This window comes from Copadichromis virginalis, linkage group LG18 (genome assembly GCF_057382275.1).
Source record: "Copadichromis virginalis isolate Kocher_CV1m ecotype Utaka linkage group LG18, C_Virginalis_male_GT1.1, whole genome shotgun sequence".
In the NCBI taxonomy this organism is placed as follows: domain Eukaryota; kingdom Metazoa; phylum Chordata; class Actinopteri; order Cichliformes; family Cichlidae; genus Copadichromis; species Copadichromis virginalis.
The window spans coordinates 21,103,600-21,121,811 of record NC_140635.1 but is presented as its reverse complement, the minus strand read 5'-3'; the positions used below and the strand labels follow the sequence as shown (position 1 = coordinate 21,121,811).

The following is an 18,212-nucleotide window of genomic DNA, read 5'->3' as shown; positions in this document are numbered from 1 at the left end:
CAATCCAAACACCACATTGGTGCCAGTCTTTGTGCAACTAGTGCTGGACAGTGGACATCCAGCCTCTACGTCTGGCCCATTCACTGCACAACTGTAGGACTTCCTGAGTTAGACAAACTAATTGGGGTTTAGAAATAAGCTCAGCAGCGTACACAGCGTATGTGGTGTCCCAGTCAACTCAACTCGTTTATACAGCCCTGTCAATCTGTTGATTTATGAAAGAGAGAGACTTTCCTCCACAATGCAGCAAGTGGCTCATTTCATTGGTCACAAAACCAGTGGGAATAGAGATGGCGTGCGTTACCATTTCAGAAAATCCCACTGAGACGGTAAGACATCCTCCTCGAATCTGGCCAAATCCATATGTACTGGTTCCTCAATGAAACATTTAGCTTCCATTGTGATGGCAAAGTTTGAATGATTGTGACCTTACAATTTTTGAACAAATTTTCAACATGTTAGGTCAGTGATTTATTAAACAGTCAGGCACCCTGTCCACCAGTGTTGAAAAAGTCTCTGGTCATTTCACAACAGAATAATAGAAATAGTAGAACTTTCTGGAAATTAGTCAACACAACCCTTCACGGCCGGGCTTGCCAAAAAAATTGCCACTTCTTTTCTTTCTGCGTAGAAAAACTGCAGAAGTCTTTAATCAAAGGTTATTTCATGTTTAGTCCATATAGTTCAAAAGCACGACTACTGTTACATAGTTATATTTTGAGTTGTTGTTATAGCTAACAGCAGAAAAAGGGGTCTGTGGTTCTCGAGGTGCAAATGCGAAGTGACCGTTTTTGGCCATGGCTCGTAGTGCTGATGTTGGTCATTGCCATCCTCTCAGCTTTTGGAGAGAATATTATTCTTTGTCATTTTTGACAAGTTTGGACATCTCTTTGTTTATAACCTAATGCTCATTTTAAGTGATGAGATAATACAGAAACTGTATCAAAACAGGTTTTCACTCGTTTCCAACTTTTAATGCCTCATACAACTTTCTTTGTCTTTTCTACTGACAAACACACCAACCGTGGAGATGTGTTGTCAGTGTTTTATTGTTTTTGTTTTTTTATTTAGAGACATACTAGACTGCACTCTGTTATATTGCTTGTATCGGTCCCGTCCTGCCACAGCAGGGCAACATATGGAAGTTTGTGTCCTATAGTCACATTAGTCTAACTTACAATACACACCTGAGTAAATTACATCCCACCCTAAGCACTCTGTTTCCATTGAAGTCCAGCAAAGAGAACTATCAATATATTTAGTCTTACCCTCACACCAGTGCAAGTGGTGTGACAGTGCATTCAAGATCAAACTGTGAGAGAAAAAAAACACATAAGGGTAATAAAAAAAAGTATTTTGTCTCAAAAACAAAAAGCTAGTAAATAAGATGATCGAGCAACAGATTAGTAATGACGATTATAATGAAGATGGTATAGTTATTATTGACAACAACACAATAAAGCATATGAGAATGCAATAGCATGTAGAAAAAAAATCAATGTATGAAAAGTGAACATGTATTAAAGCTTGTTTTTCACAGCATAAATCGAAAATGACAGATACTTGTATTTACGTGAAGGGAGACCACCATTTCTTTGTTTATCACAGCGTTTTTATACTTTTTTGCATAAAATGGTTGGTCAAGTCCTGATTGAAAATGACTTCTCCATATATATATATATATATATATATATATATATATATATATATATATATATATATATATATATATATATGTATAGTCTTTTTCATATTAATTCATCTAAAAGGTTTTCACAGGCAAGACATCAGTTTTTGTTTTCGTTGTCTTGGGTGTACAGTAATAGCTCCTCGTTGTCATCATAAACCCCTCTGTTTGTCACGGGCCATGGTGGTGCATACATTGGGAGGGACGGGTGAAGTTTCCTTTGGCCCCTTCCCTTCATTCAGGATGAGGCCTCTCCCCCCTGCTGGAAGCCCCTCCCTCAGATGCTATGTGGAGTCCTGATTGACAGCTTTCCCTCCATTCATGGTGGGAGTCCCTGAGCTCTTCCTGGAGCGGTGCTTGTCCTCTATCTCATGCAGTGATGGCTCCCTGTACATACAAACTGTGGAAAAGATGGAAAGCCAAGGAAAGGGATGGAAACAAGAGGAGCGGAGAGGAGCGGAGAGGAGAGGAGAATGGGGACAGTAGAGAGTAGATTGAAGAGATGGATGTGCAGACAGAGACAAGGTCAGGTGTGAGGCTGGGACAATTATACCAGGCTGAGAGGGAGAAGACAGGGGAATTAGGCCATGTCTGCACTTTTTTATCACATTGCTTGACAAGTTATTACAACAATATCTATGTGATATTTTAACAAAGCTCCCACAAAAGATATGTAAACTACTGCGGCACTGAAAGTGAATCACTTGCCAAGTCCAAAGTCCTGCTTCACACTTGTGAGAAACTGTGCCTGAATGTGCAACAAAATTTTAAGGATTCCCCCTTTGCCCGTACACTGCTCTACTAAGCTTCATCGAAAATGAGATAGTTAATCTTGCTGACAAATAACAAAGCAAGAGCAAAATAAATGCTCAAAATGATAAATCCCTTTAGAAGCCAGTTCCAGCTGGTAATGAAGGTCCCCCAAAGCCAGATAAGACATTATCTGGTTTCAAAGGCTAATTAGAGCTGGTGGATCGCTGCTTTAACCACCAGTGTTGCACGATAATACTAGTGTACGTGATGGGAAGTGCATGCATTACAAAAAAAAATGAAATCAAAAAGAAATAACATTAAAGCTGTACCAAAAATGTGCTTCTACAAGTTTTATGATACCTTCAATTGGCCTGGGAACAAAGTGCGATGAGGGCTTAGTCTTCTTGACCCGGTTGCCCTTCATTACTTGTCCCTCCTTGGTGAGACCAAGGAACCAGGCCCGACCTGACTCCTGCTGTCGGTACACAGTGGACGAGTAGATCACATAGTAGTTCTCAAAAACTGACTCCTTGAACTTACACTCTGGGGTGAACACCTCCTGCAAAAAGATTGAGTGCAGGAAGGTAAAAATGTTATAGATATTTGTCAATGCAAACAGAAAATACATTTTCACCCACATGAAAGCTGAAAGCAGCAAAATAAAAAAAGAACTCATGACCAGTATGTGACAGTTGCCAAGGTCGGTAAACATCCAGTAACACACACACACACACACACACACACACACACACACACACACACACACACAGGAGACTAATGAGAACGATAGTCTTATTAGAATAATGTGACAATGGAAGATTTCTATCTCTTGGTTTCATTATCAAAGTAAGTCAAGGAGAGAGGCAAGGGGACTCACAGTAATGACTGGAAAACTGGAAAGAACCAGATACTGGATACACTGCCATGCCTGCGTGCGATGCCAGATTATTGCCATGACAGTGCAAGACAGGAAACAATGCTCTTGACTCTGTAACCCATTCCAGATGTACAGTAAAGATGCACAGTCATTTGTCACCTTTGGCAATCGTGTTAGAAAGGCTGGAAAATGCACAAATTTGCTTTTTCTGCACAAAATCTTTACTTATCACCACACATGTGCTGATTAATGTGTGCTGACAAGGAGGCTGCCAACCCCTCAGTCCTTGTCCCTGTTCACAACAATGTCCTCTTCAAGACTAAATTAAAATCTAATGCCAGTCAATTTGAAGGGCAGGGAAGTCGTGTGTGTGCCAAAAAAAAAAAAAATGCAGGCAGAACAGCTGGTTTGGTAGATGTTGGGCCATCTCAGATCTCAGCTAAGCCAGACTTTGTACTATGGGTGTGTTTTTGTGTCACTGCTATATTTCATTTATTAATGTCTCCTGCAAGGTTCTGTGCCCTTTTAAGGTTGTCTGTTTGAGTGACAGCCCAATTCTGCTCCCTGCTGGAGGTGACAGTGTGTGTGTAGTCCAGGTATTACTCATGTAGAGGGGACCTAAATCTGTTTATACCATCACGTTATAGGGACGTGTCTTCCTTGTGGGGACAAAAAGAAAGTCCCCATAACATAAATCAATGCATTTTATGGTTAGTGACATGCTTTAAGGTTAGGATAAGGGTAAGGCTTTGACAAACAGCAGTTATACTCTACGTCTTCGGGAGATTAATGCATGTGTAAATGTCCTTTATGAAGTAATTGATACAAATCAGGAATAATTTAAAGCTGTTTCTGACCACATGTTTAATGTAAGTTTTATAGCTGCTTTACTTTTTAGTTCCGTTTTGCTTTACCAGCTCCCGAGGAAAGCATCTGGCATCTTTACTGTGCAGTCCAAACTGTGTTTATCAGCTAGTTGTTAACGTCATCTGGGTATCTTTTCAGCAGGTGGTATGGATTTAAAGAGTGCTAAAAATCTGTGTAGAGCTTTGTTGGTTAGTCATTTTAAGCAGCACCTGTATATTACACACAGTCATTTGGCTGATTCTTCATGCAAAAAATAAATAAATAAATAAATAAAATCTGTAGCTTTAAATTAGTTTATGTCATATTCAGTACAGTTTAAAGAGTGTGTGTGTGTGTGTGTGGTCTCTTTTTGGATGGCACGCCGCAGTTGAGAGTAATGAGTCCCAGTGTGTATGACCTCAGTGCATTGCAGGCTGAGTAAGGGACTGAGGGAAAGTGGAGGTCACATGGTTGACAGTGTGGAAACGTCTCACTGGTCAGCAGGAGAGAGGACAAGCTCTGGCGGCAGAGTGTATCTGAATGCCTGCTGAAACGCTGTCAAACGGCAAAGATCTGGCTCGCTGTCAGGGCACTGGGGTCACGTTGTGCCTGTCTGGCTCTGTGTGTGTTTATGTGTGAATGTATGTGTTTGAGTGGGTGGGGGGCAGACAGTGATACATTACACAGCAGAAGGCTTCATCGCTACTTCATCTGTTTGGTGCTCAAATTAGGCCAAGAGCACACACACACACCCACATACATACGCACCCAAGTACTAACCTACCATTCACCATTAGCCACTTGCTTTGCTGACACATTATAAAATTCCCTCCACATTCTCCACGGCAACAATGCCCTGTGCTGTCCATGAAAAGCTGGAGCGGTTTAGAAAGCACCCTGGATGCAGTTTGGGAATGACTGGGGTGAAATGTAAGTGACTTTGAAGTCTCTAACAGAGAACCTTGTTCACGGATGACTGAGTAGAAATGCGAGGTGAAGAGATGGGGTCAGACTCTATTGTGATTAATGAGATTTTATTAATGGACATAAACCACAGAACCGCAGGGACAAAGAAAAAGCACAAAAATACACATCAACACACATTCTCAATGCCCCAAATATATGGACAACAAGTTTGCCCTGTCACTTCCTCTGCCAGGAGCTCATAATTAATTGAAGTTGTTACTGCACTGAAACAAGTTTTTTAAAAAGAGCTAACAGGCTCTGCAAGCTGATATTAAAGTAATTGAAAGGATGCTTATTTATATTCCATAGCAATCTCATGGACAAAACCAGAAGACTTATTAGCAAAACTGGACATGTGCTTACATTGCACCTTTAGTTGGACCTCAGTTTGGACCTACGGATTGATAAAAAAAAAAAAGCTTCACCTGAGACGCTGTGAATAAACACAGCAAAACTGCTAACTGAATGCAAATATTTTGGCTGTTTCTGCATATTTTCACAACATTTTTTTTCTTTTTTTAATATAAAAGCTTATCATCTGTTTTGACAGAAACAAACATCAAACTGATTTTTGAAAGGACAATAACGCACCAATACCCTTTTGAGTTTGCAATTCCTGCTTTGCACAAGGTATAAATGTAGCACTACAGCATTGAATTACCACTCATTTCGCTATATTTTGCTTCCAAGGAGCCAGACTTCCTAGCAACTTTTTTAAAGCAGTCTTGAACAATGAATGTCATGTCCTTAAAAAATTGGGGGGAAATCCATGAAAGACCTGACACAGGAATTGAGATGCATCTGGCCTGTCAGTTGATCCATCTACTGTTTGTCAAAGTCTCATCAGAGGTGGTCTCGATGGAAAGGTGGCTGTCAAGAAGCTTCTCACAAAAAACAGTAACAAAAGGCTAAGGTATACCAAATCGGCATCAATATGCATGGAGAAGGTCAAAACACCAGTGATTGTCTACAGCCAATCTGTGATCTGTGGTTTTGGGTGGTGCTTGTTAAAATTGGTGGAATTATAAACACAGAAAAGAACTGTCAAATTTTGACCGACAATGCAACACCATCTGAAAAGAATCTGATTGGAAACTGCTTTAGTTTTAAACAATGATTCCAAACACACTGCCAATACAGTAAAAATGAATAGAAGGAGGCCCGGAAGCTGGACTTCAACATTCCTGAAGCAATGTGGGATCACCTTGACAGAGAATTGAGCAAAAGACAGCCAACAACCTTTGAAAAGTTTTTAAATGTGCGCTTGTGTGTTACCTCAAAATAACTAAATTGTGACCTTCTTATAGAAAATCATAGAAAAATAAAGAAATAAAAACCCCTCTATCGCTGAAGTCTTCAAAAACTCCACAGAGAACTTTAAAGACCAATGCTGCTATTTTCACATCATCCTTGATTTTTTGGACATGATAGTGTTACTCACATCATGTTTATCTAGATTTCGGGTTATCTTAACTTTAATACCAGCTGCAAAACCAGCAAAACAACCTCATACCCATCACCACCTCTGGTGGTTCTGCACCTCTGTCCAGATAAGTGTGAGGTAACGTGTGTGTTTGGGGCTTATGAAAGGTGTGAGTGCCAATGTATGGAATGTAAAATGAAACTCGAAGAATGAGAACAAGATGTAATGGATTGCCAAACTGGGTTGCCAAAAGAACTGAGCTGAATGCATCCTGAATCTAAATCAGCTGCTGGCTCCATCACAGGAGGGAGGCAACTCTCTGGCTCTGCTTTGAGGAGCAGCTGCCGACAGACATCTTTTGAATTTGGATAAAGATGTGGAGGATACGGCGAGGACCTCAATTTAAACATGGGCTTGAGACACTGGTGTATCTGAGAGATCTGGGCCCTGTGACAATCCCAGCGCTGCCATGGAACTCCCGGGGAGCTTATTATTATTCTTGGAGAGATTTAGGTCTGGGATCGTCTAGACGTTACTTAAACTGAAAACTCTCTTTCTCACTTTTTTCTAATTTTCCCTCCCTCCATGCTTATCTTTTTTCCCTCTGTCTGACTCTGGAGTCAGTCACTTTGAAGCAAGGTGTTATTTTTTGTCTTTTCTCAATTTTCTCCACAGATGATGTGTTTGATTGTCTGCAATTAAATCGCACCTACTTTTTTTTACCTTTGGGGGGAAGGGGGGGGGGAGGTGGCTGTACATGGCATTAGCATAGATTCAACACCATGAGCAGCTACATTGTTTGCACACACAGAAGCACCAGTTTAGCTCATAAAGTAATCAAGTAGAATGACAAACTACCAAACCTTCGTCAATTTTCTATTGAGCCATTTATCTAAAAACAAAACAGTGTGCGATTTACAATTTTTTTGCAACATAAATTAACATATTTAGATAGATAGATACTGTAGACGGTAGCAGTGGTTACTGTTGTGCAGCAAAGTAGGTCATATTGAGTGTTATAAATAATGGAAGGGAACTCTTCATTGTAGATGTTCAGCCCCCACGCACTTTATCACTAAACACTCCACATAAGCACCATCACCCAGCTCACCCTCAGCTACATCAGCTTCCAATCCTCATCAGCAAGCTCTGCAAGCAAGAAAAACCAGGCAGCATATATGTAACGACTTAACTGATCAGCAGTGATAGTACTAAAAAAAATGATACCTGACACCCAGATAAAAGACTGACAGAAAAGGTCCTCAAGGGTGCAGTGCAATTTCTCAGAAGCATCTCAAACAACAACAGAAGAAAGGGTTGTCGCGTTCTCTCACTAACAAGACAGCGCAAAGAAGCAGGAAGGAAAAAAGTAAAAGGGAGGCAGTGTTAGAGAAGTAGGAGGATATCCCTCAGTAATTATCTCCCAAGGGGGGGGGGGGGGGGGGGCACGGGAGAGAGCTATGTATCTCTGCTCTCAGATGTAAGGAAGGCAAAACAAGACGACAAAACAAGCAGTGACAAACTTTATAGTTGGTGGAGTCAAAATAGTAAAATGGAAGGCTCATCTTAGAGAGGACAGGAGGACGGGAGCAAGAGTGAATAAGCGAGGATGGCTCGGAAAAACAATGAAGACCCAGACAAATAATAATAAAAGTAAATGTGACTAAGAATGAGGAATGAATGAAGGACTTACTTTATGGCCGTGGTTGCACCAAGAAAGCTCTCATAAATGCATGAATAAAGAACAGAAATGCTCCCCATAATGCCATTCCTGCAACGCTTTATTATTTATCCGCATACATAACCTGTACTGGTAAACAACAGAGGCTATATTTGCTTTTACGTAGTTTGCATGTTAATTTAATCTTTTTATGAGCCCCTCCAAGGCTTATAGGCTTATAGGCATTGGTAAGGAAATAACCAATGCTAATCGTCCATGCTTCACATCTGAGGAGCCGGACCCCTTCCACATGGCTAGAAAATTCATTTAGTTTGTGGCTTTGATTAAAACGGTCCTTCGACTGCTACAGCAGAAACATCCTAACCTCTAATTAAAAATTACTCTAGCTGTTTTAGAAGGCTCAAAGAGTTGATTCTGCATCCGAAAAAAATGTGGATAAAATGATGATAAGTAAAGACAAATGTTTGTTACACCAAAAGCTGCCTCTTGACACTGAAGTACTAAATGGTTTGTAATTAATAATAATAAAGTACTCTGACACAAATGATGATTTTATAAAGAGCGGGTTTGTGTGGGGGTCATTCAGCATCCCCAACTTGAGTCAATTTGATAAATTAAAAGATTGCTGTCTGGGCAGGATTAAACTTTAATTAGACATAGATAGGTGGGAGGAGAATTATTATAAGCTTCACAGTAGGACTGAGAGATGTGCACTTGTTTATGAGCCTTTGGTTATGAATGAATCTGTCTACTGGGTGAGTCATAAAACCATGCGCATTTACTGTATGTCCTTCTCTGAACTTGTGAGTGCCTCATACATCTGTCTAGGCACTGAGTTGTGTTCAAGTTGTACTGAGTAAAAACTGCTTGTCATTCTGAAATAACGATGGTAAATTGAGCTAATTTTTCAGTTATTCAAGAGCACATTTAAAAAAAACAAACAACCAAAAAAAAGACATCGCGTCCACCATTCATCTTCTCAACTCAAACTTTTCCCCTTGTCACCCTAACAGTAAAGCGGCGCCCTTATCAATAAATGTAAGCTGCAAGTTAGCAGACACAGGCTTCACTGTGTCCTTCAAGTATTTTATGAGTATTTTAAGAGAGAAAAAGTTTGATGGGCAGTCTGTGAATTCCAGCTCTCGCCAGTCATTTATCATGGCTGTCTGGCAATCACACAGCAATCACCAAGTCCCTCAGCAGAAGTTTGGGAGTGATGCAGCCCTCCCATCAGCTTCTTTCTTCAGTAGCACTATCCTCTGCTAAGACTAGAGGTTATATAACCATCCCAACTGGGATATGTATTGCAGTTCTTTCTCGCTGTCTTACAAACACGCTCCCTCTGCAGCTCATTTTCCTAAGACATGCATGTCTTGATCTTCAATGCAGCAGCCACATCTTTTGGCTGGAGACCCCCCAACTCCCGGTGCATATATTCTACACATTTACATTTGTAACGTTTACCCCAGAGTCTTTCTGTTAATATGTTAAGATTACGCTACACTTTTTTTCTCATACAAAACAAACTGAGAGCACTTCACTGAGCACTGAACTTAATATCAAATTAAATGCAAAGCATGTGAGGTGCAACAAAGGATGGGGAGGGGTTGGGAGAGATAAGTGCTGCACAGCAACACAAAGGCACATCTGAAGAGCTCTTAAATTTAGCAGAGATGAAAGGGATTGGCAGGGCTGAGTCTTTGCAGCAATGGGATATTAAAACAGACAACAAACAGAACAAAACACAACACGTGTTAATGAAGAAATACGCATGCTGGCACCGCTCAAACATGCGCGACATGGCGGCGTGACTGGAGCGAGGAGTCGCGTCTTACCGAGCTGTAGAGCATGCCCTCGCCATTCATGGCAATGTAAAAGCCACTCTTCACCCCCTGGATGGCCACCACTCTCAGACCCACGGGAATAAGATTAAACAGGGCTGCAGAGCAGACAGAGTGGAGGAGAAACAGTTACAAAGAGGCAGAGACGAAAGAGAGACATCAGACACAAAGGACAGAATAGGACAATTGAGTTTTCACTTAACTCTTGTAGACACAACACCCTCTGATCTCTGTTCTTTGGCTGTCTGTCAGCGGTAAAGTGAACAGTGCAGGACATAGACAAAGGGAACTCTGATGCACAGTGACGCATAACAGCAGGAATCCAAAACTTTTTTAATGACATCTAGCTGAGGTAACTGCACAAAGAATCACAAAGCATCCTGTGATTCTTTGTACATCTAGTTGAATTCAAGTCTCCTGGATGGCTTAGATTTTGCAAAATGAAAGCAACTATGTACTATTTATGCACACATATGTGACTCTGTTTGCAGCAGCTCCAATATGAGAAATTGTAACTGGCACTGCCAGTCAGAAAGGAATTGATAAGCTGCCATACCGGTAGAAATGAGGCTTACTATGAGTGCAGCTAGTATGTCCAGGCACAAATGTTCAGGTTTTAAGTCATCAGCGTTCATTTTGATCATATTCCACTGCAATCTGAAAACCTGCTTCTGACTCAGTGATTACTGAACGCTGATCCATACCTGAAAGTATGCAGCATAATCTTTAAAGCAGTGACACGAGCGTCAATAAAACAGCGTAGACATAGATCTGTGATAGCAAACAACCGAAATTGTGTTTTGATTTAAGACCCCATCAATCACTAAACTGCTGCAGGCAAATGCTACTGAATCTCCTGAGCGGACTGAACCATCAAGGGCGTTGGTTTGGTGAGGGCGTGCTTTGCGTACTGTGAACTCCCCGTGATGTTGGAGTGATTGTTCTGCAAGTGTCAATGGGGACTACCAGAAAAGGCTGGCAGGGGGAAAAAAAGGCATCGGGCCAACACAGGTCTGTCCTCTGAACAGATTCTATTTCACTCAATAAATATCGACGTGCTGCCAATGGTTTAAACCTGACCTCGGGGCCAGTGGTGCACGTGATACCTGCCGGCCGCTATGCAGGGACATATACCCTTGAGGCCAGACAGAATGGGTACTTCAGCCCCTTCAGTTTGATTTTCTAAGACTTCTCAGCTATTTTTCCATCTGTTCCCTGCTTCTTATTCTGTCATTTCTTTACCTCCTCTGTATGCTCCCTCACTCCTCTTTCCATTAGCCGCTGCTGCGTTTGTCTCGTCGATGTCTGGCAGTGTCTGTCAGAGGCACCATCAACAGTTCGGCCTTGCTTGAATAGTGGGAGGAAAAGAGACATAAAATATGGCCCACTACTACACTATTATGTTATAATTACGATCCACAATCCCTGCTCTCATTTGCCTGCCAAAAAATTTGAGAGCTGACAGAAGCTGTCATTCAGTTATCATCTAAATGCCAGCACCAGCATTTGATTGATTCCATAACTACCTGATGACTATTCTCACACTGATTCTTCCTCCTTAATCACCTCAATCCTATCTCTCACTGAAAAAAGAGAGGCCGGGCTGGCGCTGGAAGAGTTAAGCGATTCTCCAGGGATCTGTTATCGTCAAAGGGCCAGACAAAATAGGTTCAAACAACTCAATAAAGGAAAATCCTCAAAATGCCAAGTCTTCCAGAAGAGCAGTAATCGACTACAAAAAATCCTGCAGCGGCTAGACTCAGGCAAGTGAATTTCATGTGAGGAATACTAGCACAGCAGGAAATAAACCCTGCAGGAAAAGTTTCAGAAAGAAACTTAGCCAAATTTCAAATGCCAAGGGCATATCTCCAAATCCAGAGAGAAATCCAGGTATACACTGTCACATTTGCAATTATATAGAGCTTATTTTTTTTTTCCACACTCCAGCTGGAAACTGAAAGCACTTGAAATTAGCGTATGGGTCTTCAGGTAATAAGGAAGTCTATCCTTATTCCATCCATCAAACCCGGAGCATCAGAGATAGATGAAGCGTGACTGCCTGAAACCGCAGGTGTCTCATAACCAGCAGTATCTTTCTAGGGCTTCAGAGTGTGCAGATAATTACTGCAGGCGATCAACTGATGACAATCAAATTAATAACTGTTCAAATTTGAACATGGATGGTAATTAATGGAACGGTGTTCCTAAGCCCTCGCTGTTAGTTAAGCGTACAGCTTCCAGCCAGTCATGCTTACCACTAAAGCAATTTTCCATACTTGTAACTGTATATTGAGCCTGAAGGCAGCAACTTTGTGACTCAGTCGAGCACTTTGCACAATTTGCCAAACCCATAATAAAATCGAGCTATTTAAAAATGAGAGAGGCATGATTAAAGAAGAAATTCCATTATTTTCTCATTTTTCATCATCATTTTCCTCCTTTTTGTCACTAAAACTGTTTCCTGTTCAGCGGTGTCCTTGTTTCACCGCTTCCCGTTCCGCACTGAAATGAAGCAATTGATAAAAATGAAAATGGAAACCAAGTGCACTCTGGGTACAGGTCACTGCTATTATTCAGGCGCCATCATGCTCCTCACTACCATCGGTTCCACTGAAGCACCCCCTGAAAATAAATTGCTGTATTCTATCAGCTAAAGCTGTGGATGAGGCGGGTCAGAGGATGTCGTAGTTGAAGGGTGGAGGATAATCTATTATTCTAATAATCCAGCTAAGAGATCAATGGCTCAGTGCAAGACCTGAATACAAAATCTCCTTTCTCTTTTTCTGACAGCGATTATTCTTCCCCTTTCTCTTCCTCTTACTGTCTCCATCTTCTCCTCTATTCTACACTTTGAATTCCTCTAGTGGCACCTCCTGCTCGCCTCTTCCCTCTGTGTGTCTTACTTTAGACAGTCTGTATGCTTGAGGCATCTAATATAGAGAATTATTCATTGGGTACAAACGGAGAGGGTGGTATTTTTAGTTTGCTGTGGCTGAATTATTCACTGCATTCTTCCATCCCTGGGCCAGGGGGACTGCTAAACTAGAGGATTACCTAAAGGTGGGGAAATCCTCACATGCAGCTAAACCCTCAACCAGCTAAAACCTTTAGACACAATGGAAACCTTCAAAAGAAACAACAAAAAAAACCAGCTGTTTGCTCAAGCTAAACACATGAAATGCATTATATGTGAATGTTTCTCACTTTCCTTCCCATCCCCCTTATGCAGTAATCCGTTTTGTCCTGAAGACCCTCACTTTATGCCCTAAGTGGTTCTCATTAAAGATCTATCTCCTCTTAAAATATACAGCAACAACAATGGAGGAGTGAAGCATTCATTTCAGCACATAACTGCCCTGGTCCAGCAGCTGTGGCTGCGGTTTTCTGTAAGTAAGGCAGGAGAAGAAGAAGAAAAGTCATGGTTGGTTTCCTGTATTGGCCTCACTCCAGACTGGGAGTGTCATCATTATAGCTTTGACAGTTGTTCCCCCCTGACATATGTGCTGTCTATTCCTTGATCCTTTATAGGAAACTCTTAACAAAAAGCTGCAAGTTTTAATATAAGAGACTCTCTACAGACACGGCTGATTTTGCACTCCTTTCTGTTCTTGTGGAGGTGGATGGGGTATACCCCAGAGACTATTTATTCACTGGTAGTTCACTATGGAAAGTCGGTTGCAGTGAAATATTGCAGGGGAGGTTCTTGTGGCATGGAGTGAAGCTATGGGCCTACAACCACTTCTAGCAATGGCTTTTTCCAGGAAGGAAATTTTGATGTGATGGTCACACGTGCTTTGGAGCCGTATCAATCAAAACAATGTGACACTTTCAATCATGAAGTGTACACAGTAGAAATGGTTTACCTAGTAGGGACCTGGTGGGGATACCAGAATTGTTTTTACTATAGCAAATTAATTATAGTTACCAGATAAATATGATATTTAGAGACTACATCATTTTTGAGAAAACAGGCTTGGAGTACATAAAACATTTGAGCAGATTTTGGCACATTTATGTGCATATTATTACATAATCATATGCAGAAAAGAGAGCATTTGGCTCTGGGGTATTTCTTGCCTTTAAAATCTGTTTTTCAATCAAGATAATCCAATTTAGCGAGGGTGTCATAAATTAATTTTAGAGTGCTTTAGGTCACCCAAATAGCACGAGTTATATAAGAATTAAAAATGCTAAAGCGTATAAAGGCAGCAATCTATTATATAACCGACTCGTGGCCATTAAATGTTTTACGCTGGAAGCTGTGGCTTCCAAAATGCTCCACTCACTGTTGTCGCTGTTCTCGTCCTTGCTGCCGTCGATGGTTCCATCCGGCTGCATCTGCAGGTAGAAGCCCTGCTGGCTGAACAGTCGTGTCACGATGCCTTTCAGCTGTGGCTCTGGAACGTGCACACACACGTAACACGCACGCACACACACACACACACACACACACCCGTCGGCCCCAGCCCCGTCCCCACCAAGAATATGTCAGAACAACAGTCTCATAATGGTGAGAAAAAAGCACAATTTAGCTGATACCTCCGCTTTCAGCTAACACTCAGAAAAAAAATCATCCAAAAGAAGTGTTTCACGATCATAAAATGTAGTGCATGATTAATTAAAAGCTGGCTGTGGAGGATGGAGCGTATCAGCAGAACAATTATAGACTTACTCTACTTAAAAACATTTACAGTTCATTTCTTTTGTCGTATTTAAAGTCTCTAAAAGGTTAACGATGGTTCACTGTTCACTTTATGACTTGTGTATCTATTCAATTGTGATAAGCCATTTTAAAGGAACTCTTATTATTCCTGTGGCACAATCCAGCTTCCACAATTGCCCACAAAAAGCACTACACATTTAACAATTTCAATAATATATATATTGCATCACTAATATCAATAACACTATAAAGGACAATTTGCTGTGAATCACCTGATGCAGCACATGAGCCCATAAAAGGTTAAGTAGCTGTTTGACAGGAAAACCTTTACAAGGACAACACGTTAACAGAAAACCAATAATAAGTAAACCACAGTGGTTTACCTTTCAACAGCCTTTTAAAATCACATTTAATGCACACTGACATGCCAGTACTTTCTTTGGTATGAAGCAACCATGCATTTTAGAAATAATATGACTGACATTTTTTATGAAATCAATCTTTTGAACAGGCATGTTTCTATGCTGCGCTCCAAATGATTTCCTTATTATTTATTTCCTGAAAGGAAACAGAAAGGAAGTTCTGGAGGAGGTTTCATTTTATTTAATTTTTTTTGTTTCCCAGTAAGATAACCCTGTTTCGACCTCCAACTTTGGAGGGTATGACTTCTGGCGCGTGGCCAAAGTGCTGCTCAAAATGCTCCTCTCTTCAGGTGGAGCAGGTGGAAGCGAGGATTAGCTGAGGGCAAAAAAAAGCCTCTCAGCTTCAGGCAATGCTGAGTAAAAGCTGATGTGTGGAAAGCAGTTTTTATCTGAGAAAAAACACATGCTTCTCTTGTTTGATTTTGTGCAAAAGCAGGAAGTCCAAGTCAGATGACATCATTATATCCTGATGATTAAGAATAAAATAAAACTATTTTTAAAGCAGGTAAAATAAAAGATATGATCATGCAATGAGTATATATACATTCATGGTTTTCTTGAGGCTCATCGTGAGTAATACTACTCTACAGCGGCACAGTAATGCGCTGTTTTGTGTAAAGTCTGGGAAAAACAAATAGATACTAAAGATGACTAATCCTCAGTTCAGTCTGTCTCACAAAAGGAACAAATTATGCGTTTTGTCACAATTGAATTGGCACTTAGTTTCTCTTTGTGCACCTAAATAAACATTCATTTAATGAAATCCTTGCTTTGCAGGCACAAACATTCTGATAAATAGTGTATGTGACTGGAATAAAGAAGCTTGACTGTTCACCAAGGTCATACAAATTCTTGGAGGACGTGCAATTCATTTTAGTCCAACCAGGCCCAAAAAGTCCCAAATGAATTGGCAGAAGAAACGTTTTTTCAAGCTTGCTATCAGGACAGAAGGATGGTTTTTGATCAGACTTCAAAAAGCACTGACAGATGTTAAGGTACTTACTTGAAAGCTGATCACTGCAATAATTACTGTTGCATAAACTCTAGTTATGTTTATTTTTCAGAAGACAAAATGTAGAGGAGAGGGCTCGAAGAAGAACTCCCCAGCGAGTGTGAGTTCCTCTGTACATCATCCTAACTGTCACTTCCCCATCTCACCTACCTGTGGGTTAGCGGCATCAATTCCTGGGACAGGCCCTTCATCATCCATCATGGGAGGGTAATGTAGAGAATGTAGCATATGCTTGTGTGTGTGTAAGCACTTGGGAGTGGCCACATCAGTAAATCACATGTGATAAAGACACTTCCATGAATTAAGGCCTCAGCACAGGCCTGAGCAACTGCCAACGCCTCATCGCTTCAATCATCAATCATTTACAGAATCAGCATGTGTGTGTGTGTGTGTGTGTGTGTGTGTGTGTGTGTGTGTGTGTGTGTGTGTGTGTGTGTGTGTGTGTGTGTGTGTGTAGGCATGAACAGACTTCCAGATAAACTCCAGTGTTTCCAACGTGTGTTTGTGCGTCTTTCAGCTGCAACAAGCTTAAGGCCACCCTGTGAGTGCACGGGCCACTAGAACACAGATTTACTTCATACCAATACAGAAGGACAAAGACATTTAGGTACGTTGACAAATGGCGTCATGACCATGAAATGGTGAATGATCACCTGCTCTATAACGCTTCACAGGGAGGAACACATCATATCCATATACACCAATATACACTACAATTAAAAGAAAAAAAAACCTCTAGAACATTTACACAGTAGTACAGACACAAGACGGGGAGCGAGGATAGAGACTGATCCGACACTGACTGACAAAGAGAATGGGGCAGAAACGAAATGAGAAGAGGCAGGGAGAGGAGACAGAGGAGCAACAGACGGCTGGCTATAGGAGAGTTTTAGCTAGAAACAGGTCAGAAATGAAGCTTTAAAAGTCCAAGAAAGCCACACAGGAAGGAGAGATGAAGGGGGGGAGAAGAAGAAAGTCAGCAAGGGAGAGGGTCGCCGGCTGTCAGACAGGTGTTGAAGCCCCAGGTCCCTCCCACCCTCCCTCCCTCTCTGTCCCTCCCCACCCCTCCCTGGCCGAGGGGGAAGTCGACATGGGCGCGAGATGGGGTGGAGACGAAAAGAAACACAGCACACACGGATGGAGGCTGAGCTACTGACCTAGCCTGCAGCCCTTATGGGACACCTGTGGAGGTTTCGAGGGTGCATCTTACGAGGTGGGGGGGTGGGGGTGGGGGAATAGAAGGAAAAACAACAGGCTTTTAAACAGGCAGAATTCATAAATTCTCCAGTGTATCGGTTGTTTATAAGCAAATATATGGCAACACATCAGTGGAAATATATGGATAATCAATTAGAGGACATACAGCATCCGTCTGCCTCCCTGTCTGTCTGTCTGCTTTGTGACTGGCCATGTGGAAGGAGTTACCTACCTGCCCGTTAGTGTTTGGAGGACTGACTGCTTTGGCTGAATGGTTATGTTTTTAATCAAGTAATTTGCTGCAGTTTTGACACTGAGGTTGGATTGTCTGTGGAAGCTGCAAGACTACAGGGTTTTAAAGCTGGCTGTCTGGCTGGCTGGGTGACTGTCTCCATTTTTCTCCCTTTCTGCCTTAAATATTGATGCCTGACTGCCCGTCTGTCTCACTCCTCATCTGTCTGTTGGGACACTGAATGGATCTTACTGTCGCTCATCACAAACCAGAACTATCTGGATAGTGAGGAGGGGGAGGTGACTTGCACTCTTGGCTTGTTATCTGTGCACCAGGACAGAAACATTTCGAATTGTTTAAAAAAAAGAGAGAGATAGAGAGAAGGTTACGTGAATTTACGTGAATTGTAGTAGTACCTGAGTCTTTGTATATCAATACAGCCAGGGCAGCTCTTAATCACTAAAGCTATACCTCCCTTCACTGCAGTAAAGCTCCCTCTCTGCAATAAGCAATAAACATTTACCATTAAAACATTTAATCTGAAAAGAGCCTTGGTGCACTGCAGTGCAACTTATCTCCGCTCCTTACCCCCAACCTGCATTAATATTGAAT

The 18,212-nt window shown here is 41.5% G+C and overlaps 1 protein-coding gene across 4 annotated transcripts in view; it reads right to left on the bottom strand.

Moving 5' to 3' along the window:
* Window positions 1-1,706: 1,706 nt before the first annotated feature.
* The window catches only part of fgf12a (fibroblast growth factor 12a), a 31,142-nt gene continuing 14,636 nt past the window's right edge, over window positions 1,707-18,212 (bottom strand). For 3 of the 4 annotated variants that reach the window (XM_085439962.1, XM_085439961.1, XM_085439960.1), the window contains exons 2-5: window positions 14,361-14,471; window positions 10,069-10,172; window positions 2,801-2,999; window positions 1,707-2,087 (exon numbers count right to left, since the gene is read on the bottom strand). In XM_085439962.1, coding sequence (XP_085296088.1) covers window positions 1,972-2,087; window positions 2,801-2,999; window positions 10,069-10,172; window positions 14,361-14,471 — 530 coding nt within the window. In that variant the 3' untranslated portion in view covers window positions 1,707-1,971. Of the gene's footprint in view, window positions 2,088-2,800; window positions 3,000-10,068; window positions 10,173-14,360; window positions 14,472-17,328; window positions 17,377-18,212 lie in introns of all 4 variants that reach the window. The other variant, XM_085439958.1, reaches the window with a different exon arrangement.